This window comes from Etheostoma spectabile, chromosome 16, assembly GCF_008692095.1.
Source record: "Etheostoma spectabile isolate EspeVRDwgs_2016 chromosome 16, UIUC_Espe_1.0, whole genome shotgun sequence".
NCBI classification, from domain to species: Eukaryota; Metazoa; Chordata; class Actinopteri; order Perciformes; family Percidae; genus Etheostoma; species Etheostoma spectabile.
In genome coordinates this window covers 1,717,578-1,730,182 of record NC_045748.1, presented here as the reverse complement: position 1 = coordinate 1,730,182, position 12,605 = coordinate 1,717,578, and the positions used below count along the sequence as shown (strand labels likewise).

Below are 12,605 nucleotides of genomic sequence, written 5' to 3'. Positions count from 1 at the left end.
CTAGAAATGGTGATAGGTGTAAACCGAGCCCTGGGTATCCTGCCTTTGAGAAAATGAAAGCTCAGATGGGCCGATCTGGAATCTACCTTTCCTTTCTCTCCTTCGCCCGCCTAGAGAATTTGGCCCACCCATGAGAGAGAGACATCATGGCTTTCAAGCAAAGTGGCAGTTGGTCAAGGTCACACCCCCAGTCTCCACCCGCCTAATGTATTAACATACATTAATAAAGATCTGTGAACATGTAGACCAATTCACAACATAGTAGAACGTGGAACAGCGGTCCTGACAACCATGCTTACACCAGCTGTGGAGGTTAAGGCCTTGGTGTTGGATCGTGAATTTGAATACAATAATCATAGAGTGAAGTAATGCATTTTGTACAAATGATTTCTTCTTCCAGAATTTGTTCAGCATTATGTGTTCAGAAACCCATAGGAAAACTTAGTTTTAATACACTCAAAGTCCTTTTTGTGTTGATATATATGAATCATGTGTTTGCATTTTTTGCCCTGATTATTATTATTACCTTATTATTAAAAAGGTGCTACCAACTAATTGTATAATCTGGTTTTAGTAAATGCAATTAGATTTGTCTGCCTTTTAAGCATTTTAAACCCAGAAGAAACAGAAAATTGTGAATTATGCAGTTACTTGCATAAAGAAACTGTTCAGTAGCCTGTTGTTATGCTAACAACTATCACTAATTGAACACACCAATACCCCTAGAGTAAGAATTCAATGTCCACATTAAGTTTTATTCACTACAACACAAAAAAATAATCTCATATACAGTAGCTACCAATACGAAATATTTATGGTGTACAAAAGCAATACTGAAGTTGGTTGTGTATATTGTTTACACAGTATACAAATGTGCAAAATGTTATTGAATTAAAAAACAACAGTAATATGCCTACATCAACAATGTAAGAAGTTATGAGATGTGTACATATATAGGGATTTTCCATTCATGTTCCAAATTCTCCTGTTTAATGTTGTATTTTGTCCTACAGTGTTTATAATATCTTTCGATGGAGAAGCGTCTGTGTTGTGACAGGGTGGCTAGTAAAAATCTAGGTCAAATACATTTTTTAACCAATAGGAGCACCTCAGATGTGTGGGGTTATTTCTGACGTTTTATCTAATCTCAAACCGTTTGTTATTAACTAATCTGTGAATCGTTCAATCTGTTTTTGTGAGTCAACTGATACATATTCTTCATTGCCTCCTTATGAAGAACTGCAGGGCTTTCTCTCGTCCATGTGTTAATTGGCCTCAATATGTGGACATCTACACTGTACTGTATGATCAAAAATTTTACTCCTAATATCAAAGAAGAAAAAAACATTCTTACAGCCTTGTAAAATGGGTATCTACTTCTGTGTTGACATCTGGCATTGGGTGTTGATTGTTATATCTTGCTTCACTCCACAGATGGCATGATTTCCACCAGGCTGTTTCCCATCCGAGGTTTAGTCCAATCATTGTCCCAGGGTGACAGCAGGGGTTATAAGCGGTTAAATAACACATTTTAACAGCTACGCACACCATTCATTCACTTGCAGAAGGGCCTGGTGAGGAATTCGCTGGCTTCTGGACAGCCATGGACAAACTAAAGACTCTGTTTGCTGCTGTCCTGTCTCTGGGAATGGCCGCAGAAGCCTCTGTAAGCCTGTTTAATAATTGTTATTGAAAGAATGCACAATTTGCATGGAGTAAATCTGTTACTAATGGGATGTGATAACAGTGTTGCAAAAATGCAAATTTCTTAAAAGCACATTCTGTGTGCAATGACAAGCATCAGCATAACGAAAGTATTTTATAATGCATCAAGGGGAAAATAGGCTAAATGATATGTTCACATTTTTTTTTCAATATAGGTCTTTAATGTACACATTATACACTATAATGTTATTTTGTTCACAATGTCACAATTTACTGTTTCATTTACACTTCTTTCCTTTTTGGGCATAACTGTTTTATGCTGTCATTGAAGTTGAAAGCTCTTTTCTGACTGTGTCTCTAGCTGGGCGTTGTGCAGACAGAAGGTGGCAGTGTTCAGGGCCAGAATATCCCCCTCGGTCTTTACCGCTCTGTAGATGTTTTCAAAGGAATTCCCTTTGCTGCCAAACCTGGAACATTTGAGAAACCCAAACCTCACCCTGGCTGGAATGGTGCGTTCACACCCAATCTGACCAAACAGAGATTTGTTTATAAATCTGAAAAATCAGTGTAGAAATCTCACTTCAATTGCAAAATCCTCACTGCAAAGACATCAATCAATTTTCTTTCATCCGCAGGTATATTGAAGGCAACAAAGTTTGCTCAGAGATGTCTTCAGATGAGCATGCTCCAGACTACAAGTTTTGGTAGTGAAGACTGCCTCTACCTCAACATCTGGGTTCCTCATGGCCAAAAGGGTACGGTTTTAAGTCTTTGTTTTGTTCTTTATATGGATGTGAGAATCATTGATGCAGTAGATGTACAAATACCTATAAAATACCCCCCAAAATTAAAATGCTTCTCTTTTTCACCCAAAGTGTCATCAAATCTCCCCGTCATGATTTGGTTGTACGGAGGAGGCTTCTTTGTCGGTGGTTCTATGGGGCCAAATTTTCTCAACAATTATCTGTACAGCGGTCAGGAAATTGCAGACAAGGGCAATGTTATTGTGGTGTCTGTGGGATACCGTGTGGGAACCCTGGGCTTCCTCAGTACAGGGGACTCTCGCTTACCTGGTAAGAGCAGTTGATGGAAATTGGTTCTTCTACCGGCTCTGAGCCTTGATGTGTTCTATACATTCAATTACTTGAATGAAGTGCAGTAGTCCTTAAAAACATTGTGGATGCCTGTGTGTCCACAGACTTGTCTGTAGTAAAATGCTTTTGACTCAAAATGTGTCACCACTTCAGGAAACTACGGCCTTTGGGACCAGCATGCCGCCATCGCCTGGGTGAACAGGAACATCCGCTCGTTTGGAGGAGACCCGGACAACATCACCATCTTTGGAGAGTCTGCTGGTGGAGCTGGTGTCAGCTTCCAGGTGAAAGGGTTAGGGTTTGGCTTAGTGTCCTGTATTTTTCAACCTGAAAAGCCCTATTTTCAGAATAAGAATCAGAATCAGCTTTATTTGCCAGGTTTGAGGACACAATTTTGCTTTGGATCATCATTGCTCACAATGCGTTTACACATACAAAACAACCAAACAATATATACACACTCAAAGAAGAAAACAAGTATGCATTTGTGTCTAAAGGACCATTGTAAACAACAAATCCTTGAAATCGGTCCAGTATTGAGAATGTTGTAACTGGCAGTTGCAAACCGGGCTGCAATGTAAATAATTTTTTGATCCCATTGAATTGAGCCGTTAATTACACAAATGCTGTTTGTCAATTTAAAAAGATTGCAAGTGAAGAAAGTACCAGTTTGTCTTCACTGTCACTACATCAGACAGACAGCAAATATGATAAGTTACCTGCTGAACCTTTAATGCAGTCCTTAGTTACAATAAGTCTGTACAATAATGCCTGAAAATGTCATGCAAATAGTCAAAATAAATCCAACTGCAATTAGTAATTGTATATTCCATGTATGTCTTCCTACACAGACTCTCTCCCCCCACAGCAAAGGGCTGTTCAAGAGAGCCATCTCCCAGAGCGGGGTTGCCTTCTGCCCCTGGGCACTGAACAGGAACCCACGCAAGGTGGCAGAGGAGGTATGTCATTGTCACATACCATGGAGCCATCTACATTGCTGACAGGAAAAAAGTCCTAATTTTACATTCATGGGGTAATTTATTGTCATAATAGGATTCCAATACACCCAAACCAATCAATAAGAGGCTTATCTAATCTTAAATTCCAATTTTTTAAACAATTGCTTAACTTTCTCATTAAATGATGACAATGTTAATCATTCTTTTGTCCTCAATAGATAGTAGAGATACAGACTAAAACAATAGTTTCACATCCAAACCTCTTTACTGTGTTACATACAGTACATTCCATATTAAAATTAAGCATACATTCCTACATGAACAACGGCATGCAGTGCATGTCTTTTTTTAATTAGCTTTGTAGCTAAATACATTGACTAACTTGCTTTATGTGCTATTGTGAGCTGTGTTCAACAGGCCAACTAATCAAAGAGGCCAGACAGAACGTCTGTCATTTACACCAAATATCAGTGCCAATAAAAAGTTTTCAGTATCAAATTGTCCTGCCCTTTTTCTATTGATAAACAGGTCACACAGAATCTTTGGATGTAGAATTACTCCAAATTTTTGTAGACTCAGAATGTAACACATCTCGTCCCCAAGCAGAAAAAAACCACAGATTTTCATTCTGGATCACAGTGGAAGAGTGTATAAAATTGAAATCTGCAGATACCATTTGGGCCTGTTGATTAGTGTAAAAACATCAAATGTAGATTTGATGTTGTAAAACATGAAAGCTTCCACAGGGCTTGAATAATTTTTAAGCCCTGAGTAACATTTGGCCTGTACCAGTTCATCATTTTAGTAATCTGTCTGTCACAAGATTGTTGGCTTTAGCACAATATAGTTACTTTTGCATAAACTGCTGATATTTACATCTTTATGTTTATTGTTAACTATAGCTGCCTTTTCTACCACCACTCGGCACAGCGGAGCCATAGTACGACGTTGAGAGCAGGCAATTCTGCCAGTCCTTAAAACCTGCTTTATTTCCATGTGCTCAGGTGCTGAGCTGTCGGCTGCCCCACTGATGACAGGATGGCGGCCTGCCTGAAATCACTGGATGTGTGTGGCTCTCACCATGGCTGCTCCATCATCGCACCGGCTCCCCAGACTGTGAGCATTTTTTTTCTGTCAAACTTCTTTATTTACATATATATATATATATATATATATATATATATATATATTATATATATTAATATATATATAGATAGATAGATAGATATGATAGATAGATGATAGATAGATTCGATAGATAGATAGAGAGAGAGAGAGAGAGAGAGAGAGAGAGAGAGAGAGATGCTACAATAACTAATATTCATTCAAAATTATAAATTGTTCCATTGAAGTTAGACTTGAGACTTAGACTTAGACTTCTCTTTATTTATCCTTTTGGGATGACTCCCGCAGAATTGAAATTCCAGCACCAGTTTTAGCAAGCAAGAACAATAAAAAATAGATTAAAAAGACGAAAAGACAAAGACATAAACAACAAATAACACTAAATATAATACACAAATAAGAACATTTGTCAAATAAACAAAAAAGACCATAAATTATTATTAAAGTGTCAGTGTTAGTCCAGTTTAAGTGATAAAGTGACAGTGTGCTGTAGTGTATGTATGTATGTGTATGTGTGTATGTGTATGTATGTACTGTGTATGCATGTATGTTAGTATTGTATGTATGTTTTTATGTATGTATTGTTGTATGTATGTATGTATGTATGTATGTATGTGTTGTATGTGTGATGTATGTATGTATGTATTGTCCTCTCTGCCCTATTTCCTCCTCCCCCCTAGTGAGGAGTTGTAAGTTCGATGGCATGAGGGACAAAGGAGTCCTTGAGTCTGTTGGTCCGGCACTTGGGAAGGAGCAGCCTTCCACTGAACCGCTCCTCTGGGTGCTGATGACGGTGTGCAGGGGGTGGCTGGATTTCAGTTAATGTCCAGCAGTTTGTCCAATTCCTCCTCTCTGCCACCTCACCAGTGAGTCCAGCTCTCGCCGACCACGAGCCGGCCCGCCTGATCAGTTTTTCCAGCCTGTTGTCCTTCTTTGATATGCTGCCCCCCCAGCACACCACAGTGTAGAAGAGGACACTGGTGACCACAGCTGGTAGACATCCACAGCAGTTTGCTGCAGATGTTAAGGAGCGCAGCCTCCTCAGGAAGTACAGCCGGCTCTGTGTCTTCCTGTACAGGTGCTGCTGTTTGTTGTCCAGTCCAGTTTGTTGCCAGCCACAGCCCGAGGTATTTGTATTGGACTGCCTCCACCCTCAACTCCCTCCAACAGGACTGGTTGCGGTTTTGGGTCTGACCTCCCCAAATCAACGACCCTCCTTTGTTTTAGAGGTGTTGAGCTGTAGGCATTAGTGCGCACCAGGAGCAAAGTCCCCACACCAGACTCGATACTCCTCCTCCCTGTCCCCCCCTACACCCAACGATGGCTGTCATCTGGTACTTCGTATGTGACACAGCTCTGAGTTGTAACAGAAGTCCGAGGTGTACGGGTGAAGAAGAGGGGCCAGCACTGCCCTGGGGGGCTCCAGTGCTGCTGACCACAGTGCCAGACATGATGTCCTTCACTTGACGTACGTGGCCTGTCGGTGAGGTAGTCTCTGATCCATCCACCAGATAGGGGTTCCACTCCCCTCCTGTCATTTTTGTCCTGGAGTATAGGGGCCGGATGGTATTAAAGGCACTGGAGAAGTCCAAGAAGAGGACCCCCTGTGCCATTCCCCTTATCCAGATGGGAGTGGACCCGGTGTAACAGTTGGATGTGCGTCCTCCACACCAACATCTGGCGGGTACCAAACTGCGGAGGTCCTGTGCGTGCGTGTACCGGGGTCTGAGAGGCTGAGGAAGAGCCCGCTCCAACGTCTTCATCAGTGTGAAGTGAGCGCCACCGTGTCGGAAGTCATTCAGCTCGCTGGGCCTGTTTCTTCTTGGGACCGAACGATGCAGGATGTCTTCCAAAGGGTGGCACTCTCCCTAGCCAGCTAAGGTTGAGATCCTGTGGAGCGGCTCCCCCCAGTTCTGCTGCGCAGGTCTTCAGCAGTCTCGGACACACTTTATCCGGGCCTGCTCTTTCCTGGCCGGAGCTCCTCATCTCTCTCTGACCTGGGTCCGTGTGTGATGTGGGGCGGGGATTGTATTGAGGAGGAGGAGGGTATTATTGTGTGCTGGGGGGGAGGTTGTTAGACTGGGATGTGGTGGTGGTCAGGGGGAGGTGTGTGGAGGAAGGGAACATGCTGGGTGAGGGTGGGGGCAGGGGGGGCAAGGGCTGTTTAAACCTGTTGAAAAAGTTATTCAGCTCCTTGGCCCTCTCCATTCCCCCCTGTTGTTCTGGTCTTTGTGTTTGTGACCTGTGATGGTCCTCACACCTTCCCAGACCTCCCTCATGTTGTTTTCCCTCAGCTTCTGCTCCACCTTCCTCCTGTACTGTCCTTAGCTTCCCTCACACAATGTTTCACCCCCGCTGTCTGCCTTCATGTGCTTCCCTGTCCCTGCTCCTGAAGGCGCCTTCTTCTTGTTGAGGACAGCCTTGACCTCCTGGTGTTACCCATGGCTTTTTGTTAGGGTAACATCGGACGGTCTTGATGGGAGACCACGTCTGCACAAAAGTTCAGGTATCCGTCAGACAGTGTGTCATCCCCTCTAGTCCTCACCATGCGGGTCGATCAGCACATCCCGTCTGTGGTGTTGTAGCAGTCTCTCAGGGCACTTTTCCATCTCAGGGACCCCTCCTGCTGTTGCGAGTTGTCACGGGCTGTTTTTGGACCGGGGGGTGACAGTGGCTGTAGATGAACCATTTGTGATCAGACTTCCCCAGTGGGGGGGGGGAGTCGCTCTGTATGCATCCCTCACATTAGCATACAGGAATCAATTGTCCTGTTGTTTCTGGTCGACATTCTACACACCTGGTGAAAAACAGCCAAAGTATAGTCCAAGTAGCATGATTAAAGTCCCCAGAGATGATCATGAAGGCCTAGGGTGCTGTGTCTGCAGCGCTGTCTGTGACGGAGTGAATCTTCTCACAGGCAGCGGCTGCGTCCTCTCTCGGGAGGGATGTAACACAGAGAGTAACCACATGCTAAAACTCCCTGGGAAATAAAATGGCCTCATGCTAACGGCTAGCAGCTCGAGGTCCCGGCAACAGAGGCTGTCTTTACGGAGACATGTCCTGGGTTAACACCAGCGGTCGTTGACATACATGATGATTCCCCCACCTTTGCTTTTCCCACTGCCTGTGTGTCTCTGTCGGCTCTCACGCAGTGAATCCAAGCAGGTCCCACGTTAGCATCGGTACGAGGTGGTTTAGCCATGTCTCCGTAAAGATGAACAAGCTGGTCTCACGGTAAGTCCGCTGGTTGTTCAGCGCGGACAGCTCGTCGATCTTGTTCGGCAGCGAGTTCACGTTCCCCATGATACGGAGGGAATCGTTGGCTGTAGCGCCTCCGATTCTCCGCTAGCTCGGCCTTTATTTCGCCCCGGCCTTGCAGCCCCTGGTCTCCTCCTCAGCTACTCGTCGGGATAGGGTGCCGTGTCCCGGCGCGTCCCTTTGTGTGCAGAGCCAGCAATTCCTCTCTTGAGTATGAGAAAGCTGGCTCCTGTTGAATTTTACGATGGAAATATCCTAGGATATATAGAAACACACTATCTCCGCAAGAAGAGTTAAAAAGAGATACAAAAAAGAGGTTTAAATAAGTAGAAAGACTAAAAAACTGGAGATGTACTGGAGAGGCACCGTCTGCACAGCGCCCAAACTACTCTAGTTTGCCAAACTACTACTTAGTTGTAGGCCCCTGTCATTTTTGTCATATGTCACTTTGTACTTGTTTTTCGTCTTTTTGTTAATTTTTGTTCCGTGGTTGTTATGCCCCTCTTTGTAGTCGTTTAGTGTCTCTTTGTAGTTGTGTTGTGACTGTTTGTAGTTATTGTGTGTCTCTTTGTGGTTATTCTGAGGCTATTTGTAGTTGCTTTGTGTCTCTTTGCATCTTATCATAGTCGTGAGTCTCTTTGTGTCTCCTGTCAGCTGTTTTGCATCTCTTTACAGTCTTTATGTGTCTCTGCATGTCCCATTTTGCAGGTGTACCCAATAGGTACATTCAGCAATCCATCCATGCTCTTATGACATTTGGTCATAATCCATCATGAAGTACAAAATAAACTTATCACAGTGTAATTGAACTGTAGTTTTGAGCTACAACTGAGCTAAACATTCTTTACATGCAAACTACTAATATTTGAATATATGCCAATTTCTTTCAGATCCCGGTGTGAAAAACCTGTCTCTGTCTCCTGTTGTTGATGGAGACTTCCTCCCTGATCAGCCTGGCAACTTGTTTCACAACGCCGCTGAAATTGATTACCTTGCAGGGGTTAACAACATGGATGGATATCTGTTCACCTCGAAGGACATTCCTTCCCTTGGTGACAAGAATCAAGACACTCTAGTGTAAGGCCGATCAGAGATGTGTTTTTGGCCCACCGCTTTCAAAGTTAAAGTGAAATTTGGAGGCCAAAGACAGCAGAGTGGCAGAGTCTTTTCCATAACAGAGCTCTCTGCCCTATTTTCCCTGCAGAGAAGACATAAAGAGGCTCCTTGCTGCATACACCAAAGAGACGGGGCAAGCTGGTTTGGAGATTGCCTTTGCTGAATACTCGTCCAACTGGGGATCAACACCCACCCAGACCACCATTAAGACAGCTGCTGTGGATATTGGGACTGACTACCTCTTCCTGGTTCCTACACAGACTGCCATCGTCCAGCATGCAGCTAATGCCAAGTGAGGCCAACTGCTTGATTTCTTTGCCTTCAAATATCTTTTAGTTGCTATTTTAAGGATAGAATGGCAGACCTTCACTGCAACCTCATCTTGCAATATTTCAGAAGACTTTGAGACTTTGCCATCTTTCCATAATGTGGTCAGACACTTAAAATACCAATCTGAGCCTGTCAGTTGCAAAAACAGCACTTTTAGTGGACCTACATTGATTTTTACTATTGCCCCCTTAGGATTACATTGTAGCCCAGTTTGCAGCTGCCAGTTACAATGCTCGCGCTCAATACTGGACCAATTTCAAAGGTTTTTGTTCACATTAGTCACTTAGACACACATGCATGGGAAAATAGGTTGAATAAGACTGATATTTCCATTTTAAAATACACTTTTTATACACAAGATTGTTTTTTTCTTTAGTGCCTTTGAACATTGAGGGCAAAGTTTGTGACTGGCATAACCAGATTGTTGCCAATTGTAATGCCAGACATACACCCACTAAACACACAGTGATGGTTTTTAACAGATCTGGCCGTACCTACTCCTACCTGCTGTCTGAGCCCAGTTTATTGGCTGGACCAGGCAAACCCTACCACGACTGGGTGGGAGCCGATCACGCTGATGACCTGCAGTACGTGTTTGGCAAACCCTTTACCACACCAAAGGCTTATGGGGGCAGACAGAGAGACCTGTCTGGCTATATCATTGCCTACTGGACTAACTTTGCCAGAACTGGGTAAAACACTTTTCATGCATGTGATACTTTGTAACTTTTTAACAGTTTGAGGATTATTTTACTACAAACTAATGGATCTTCCCTTACTACTTTTTTTTTTACAGAAACCCAAACAAAGGAAACCTAAAGGTGCCTGTGACTTGGCCTGAATTCACCAGCACTGGACAGCAGTTCCTGGACATCAATGCTAAGATGAATGCAAGCTCCATTGGACAGGAAATGAGGCAGCGTTTTGTCCACCTTTGGACCAGCACCCTTCCCAGCCTCCCATCACATGCTCAGTGATGCATTTTTTCATTTAAAATACACCAAATATACAAATAAAAGTGTGTACAATGAACCTCATGAGTTAAAAATAGAAATGTCAGGGTCAACTTGAATGCCTACCTAAAGTTGTAGCTTTTATCACCAGTGGATGTTTGTTGACTCAGCAAAAGAGTTTGTCTCATAATAAATAAACGATAAGACGTGACACAATCTCCCACACACATCATATGAAGACTTTAACATACTGTAGCCGTCCGCCCTCAATTCAACATCCCAAAAATTAAAGCTTAAATAAGGAATGTAGTTGAATGTGACCCAAACACAAGCCAAATCAAGACTGAAAGCAACAACATTTTTCTGTTTTTTGATCTGTAAAAATCCAGATCTGCATTAACAAAAATGTTTGATACAGACATGGATTACATCTGCTGTAATCCATGTGTTTGACAATGTGCCACATGAGAGTGTATGTATGACTTTCTCCAAATCTACCTGCCGTGACATACCGATTAATATATCGTCTTAGTGGAAAACATGCCCTCTAGTGGGGGTTTCTACTTTAAAGTGTTCATATTAGGCTTTTGGCTTTTTCCCTTTCCTTTATTGTGTTAAATATATTTTTTGTGCTCGTTATAGGTGTACAAAGTGAAAAAGCCCAAAGTCTCCCCCAAAGGGACTTACCATCTCCAACAGAAAACACTGTTCCCAAACTGCTCCAAACAGCTCTACTGTAGTCCAGCCTTTACTTCTGTGACAAACACGTGTCACTTTGTAACACGTGTTATAATCTTTGCCTAGTTGCTAGCATGGCACGCCCTCATCCTCTAGTACTGACTGGCTAGTAGTCCTTACCTAGCTTCTGCACATCTGCAACTCTAAACAAAATTAGAACAGAAGTGAGATGTCTCACTCTGTAGCTAAAACAGAGAGCTCAGCACACGGGGTGAAAAGAGGAGCTATGGCAATGTGCAGTACAACAAAAGTATGGTGTTGTTTTAATGAAACCATGTAAACCTATTCTGACATTACCTCCAAATACAAGTATGAACCTGAAGTTGAGCATAATATGAGCTCTCTATCTATTTGACACACTGCTGTAACTTTGTCAAGAGGGAGAGAGAAGGGAAACTTGTTAAGCATGCAGTTTTGTGTTATATTCATGCAGATAATTAGCGCATAACGCACTAATCTTCACACATACATTCACAAATTGTTATTTTTCTAAATTGCGTACGAGCATATGTAGTGTGATTAGGCTCCTGGCTTCTTACACTAAGGAGAAGGGCAAGGCTGGTTTGGCCAAAGCTTACTCCACATACACCTCCACCTGGAGCTCAAACCCCAGCAGGGAGACTGAGAAAACACTAAGAAGACCAATGAGTTTAGAACAGACTTCCCTCGGTCCTATTCAGGGATAACTTTTTATTTTAGGGCAAGGATGATTTCTCTGGTTATGTCCGCTAATTGGCCTGCATTTACCAACACTGCACTATAAATCCAATACACACTGATATGTGCAAGAAGCCAATATTACATTACAGTCTGAGATCTTGCATTACCTACAAGTGGGCGCATGCAGCACACGAATCAGGCCCAGGCATGTTACGTACAGGTTAAATATACAGGCTTGTATGGCCTTACCCTTCACATGTAAAACATATTAAACTAAATAAATATTGTAAATTGTTAGAGATTTTACTTTGCCAATAATGCTCAAAGTTTTTATACTGCTCTTGTATTGTAGACTTAATTGTGTTTCATTTGTGAACCTTGCCTGTCATTTTATATGTGTTGTCTCACACAGTTCGAATGTAGCTGGCTTAACAGCGGGCTTCCTTATTTACTCAAATCCTATTGTGTGAGTGTCTATGCCCTCTTGAATTGAACTGATTGAATCTACTCCCCTCTGTTTTGTATGTGTGTATGTCCTTTTGAACTCAAATGTCATGGGGTTGTCTTAATTGTTGTGCTTTTAATTTGAAAACACTTGCAGCTGAGCCCTTCTGATCTAATGCCGTTGTGGTGTCTGAGCAATGCTGGATGATGTGCTGACAGGGATCCGCTTGACACTGTTTCTTGATTATTAAAAGGTTTATTGC

General features: G+C 42.7%; 1 protein-coding gene across 1 annotated transcript; it reads left to right on the top strand.

Annotated features, from left to right (window-relative positions):
- Nucleotides 1-993: 993 nt before the first annotated feature.
- LOC116704324 (bile salt-activated lipase-like) lies at nucleotides 994-10,645 on the top strand. The gene is made up of 13 exons (XM_032539706.1): nucleotides 994-1,666; nucleotides 2,027-2,174; nucleotides 2,301-2,420; nucleotides 2,541-2,738; nucleotides 2,913-3,043; nucleotides 3,611-3,728; nucleotides 4,731-4,785; nucleotides 5,524-5,532; nucleotides 7,429-7,481; nucleotides 8,992-9,178; nucleotides 9,306-9,509; nucleotides 10,030-10,239; nucleotides 10,344-10,645. Exons 1-13 carry the CDS (start codon nucleotides 1,604-1,606, stop codon nucleotides 10,522-10,524), a joined length of 1,677 nt encoding a protein of 558 aa, XP_032395597.1. The 5' UTR covers nucleotides 994-1,603; the 3' UTR covers nucleotides 10,525-10,645.
- Nucleotides 10,646-12,605: the final 1,960 nt, after the last annotated feature.

Excerpts from the sequence above, each read along its gene's own strand:
- LOC116704324 (XM_032539706.1), top strand. The coding sequence starts at position 1,604 with ATGGACAAACTAAAGACTCTGTTTGCTGCTGTCCTGTCTCTGGGAATG. Across the intron at positions 2,739-2,912 it reads AGGGGACTCTCGCTTACCTG|GAAACTACGGCCTTTGGGAC; the intron begins GTAAGAGCAGTT and ends TCACCACTTCAG. Across the intron at positions 9,179-9,305 it reads AAGAATCAAGACACTCTAGT|AGAAGACATAAAGAGGCTCC; the intron begins GTAAGGCCGATC and ends TTTTCCCTGCAG.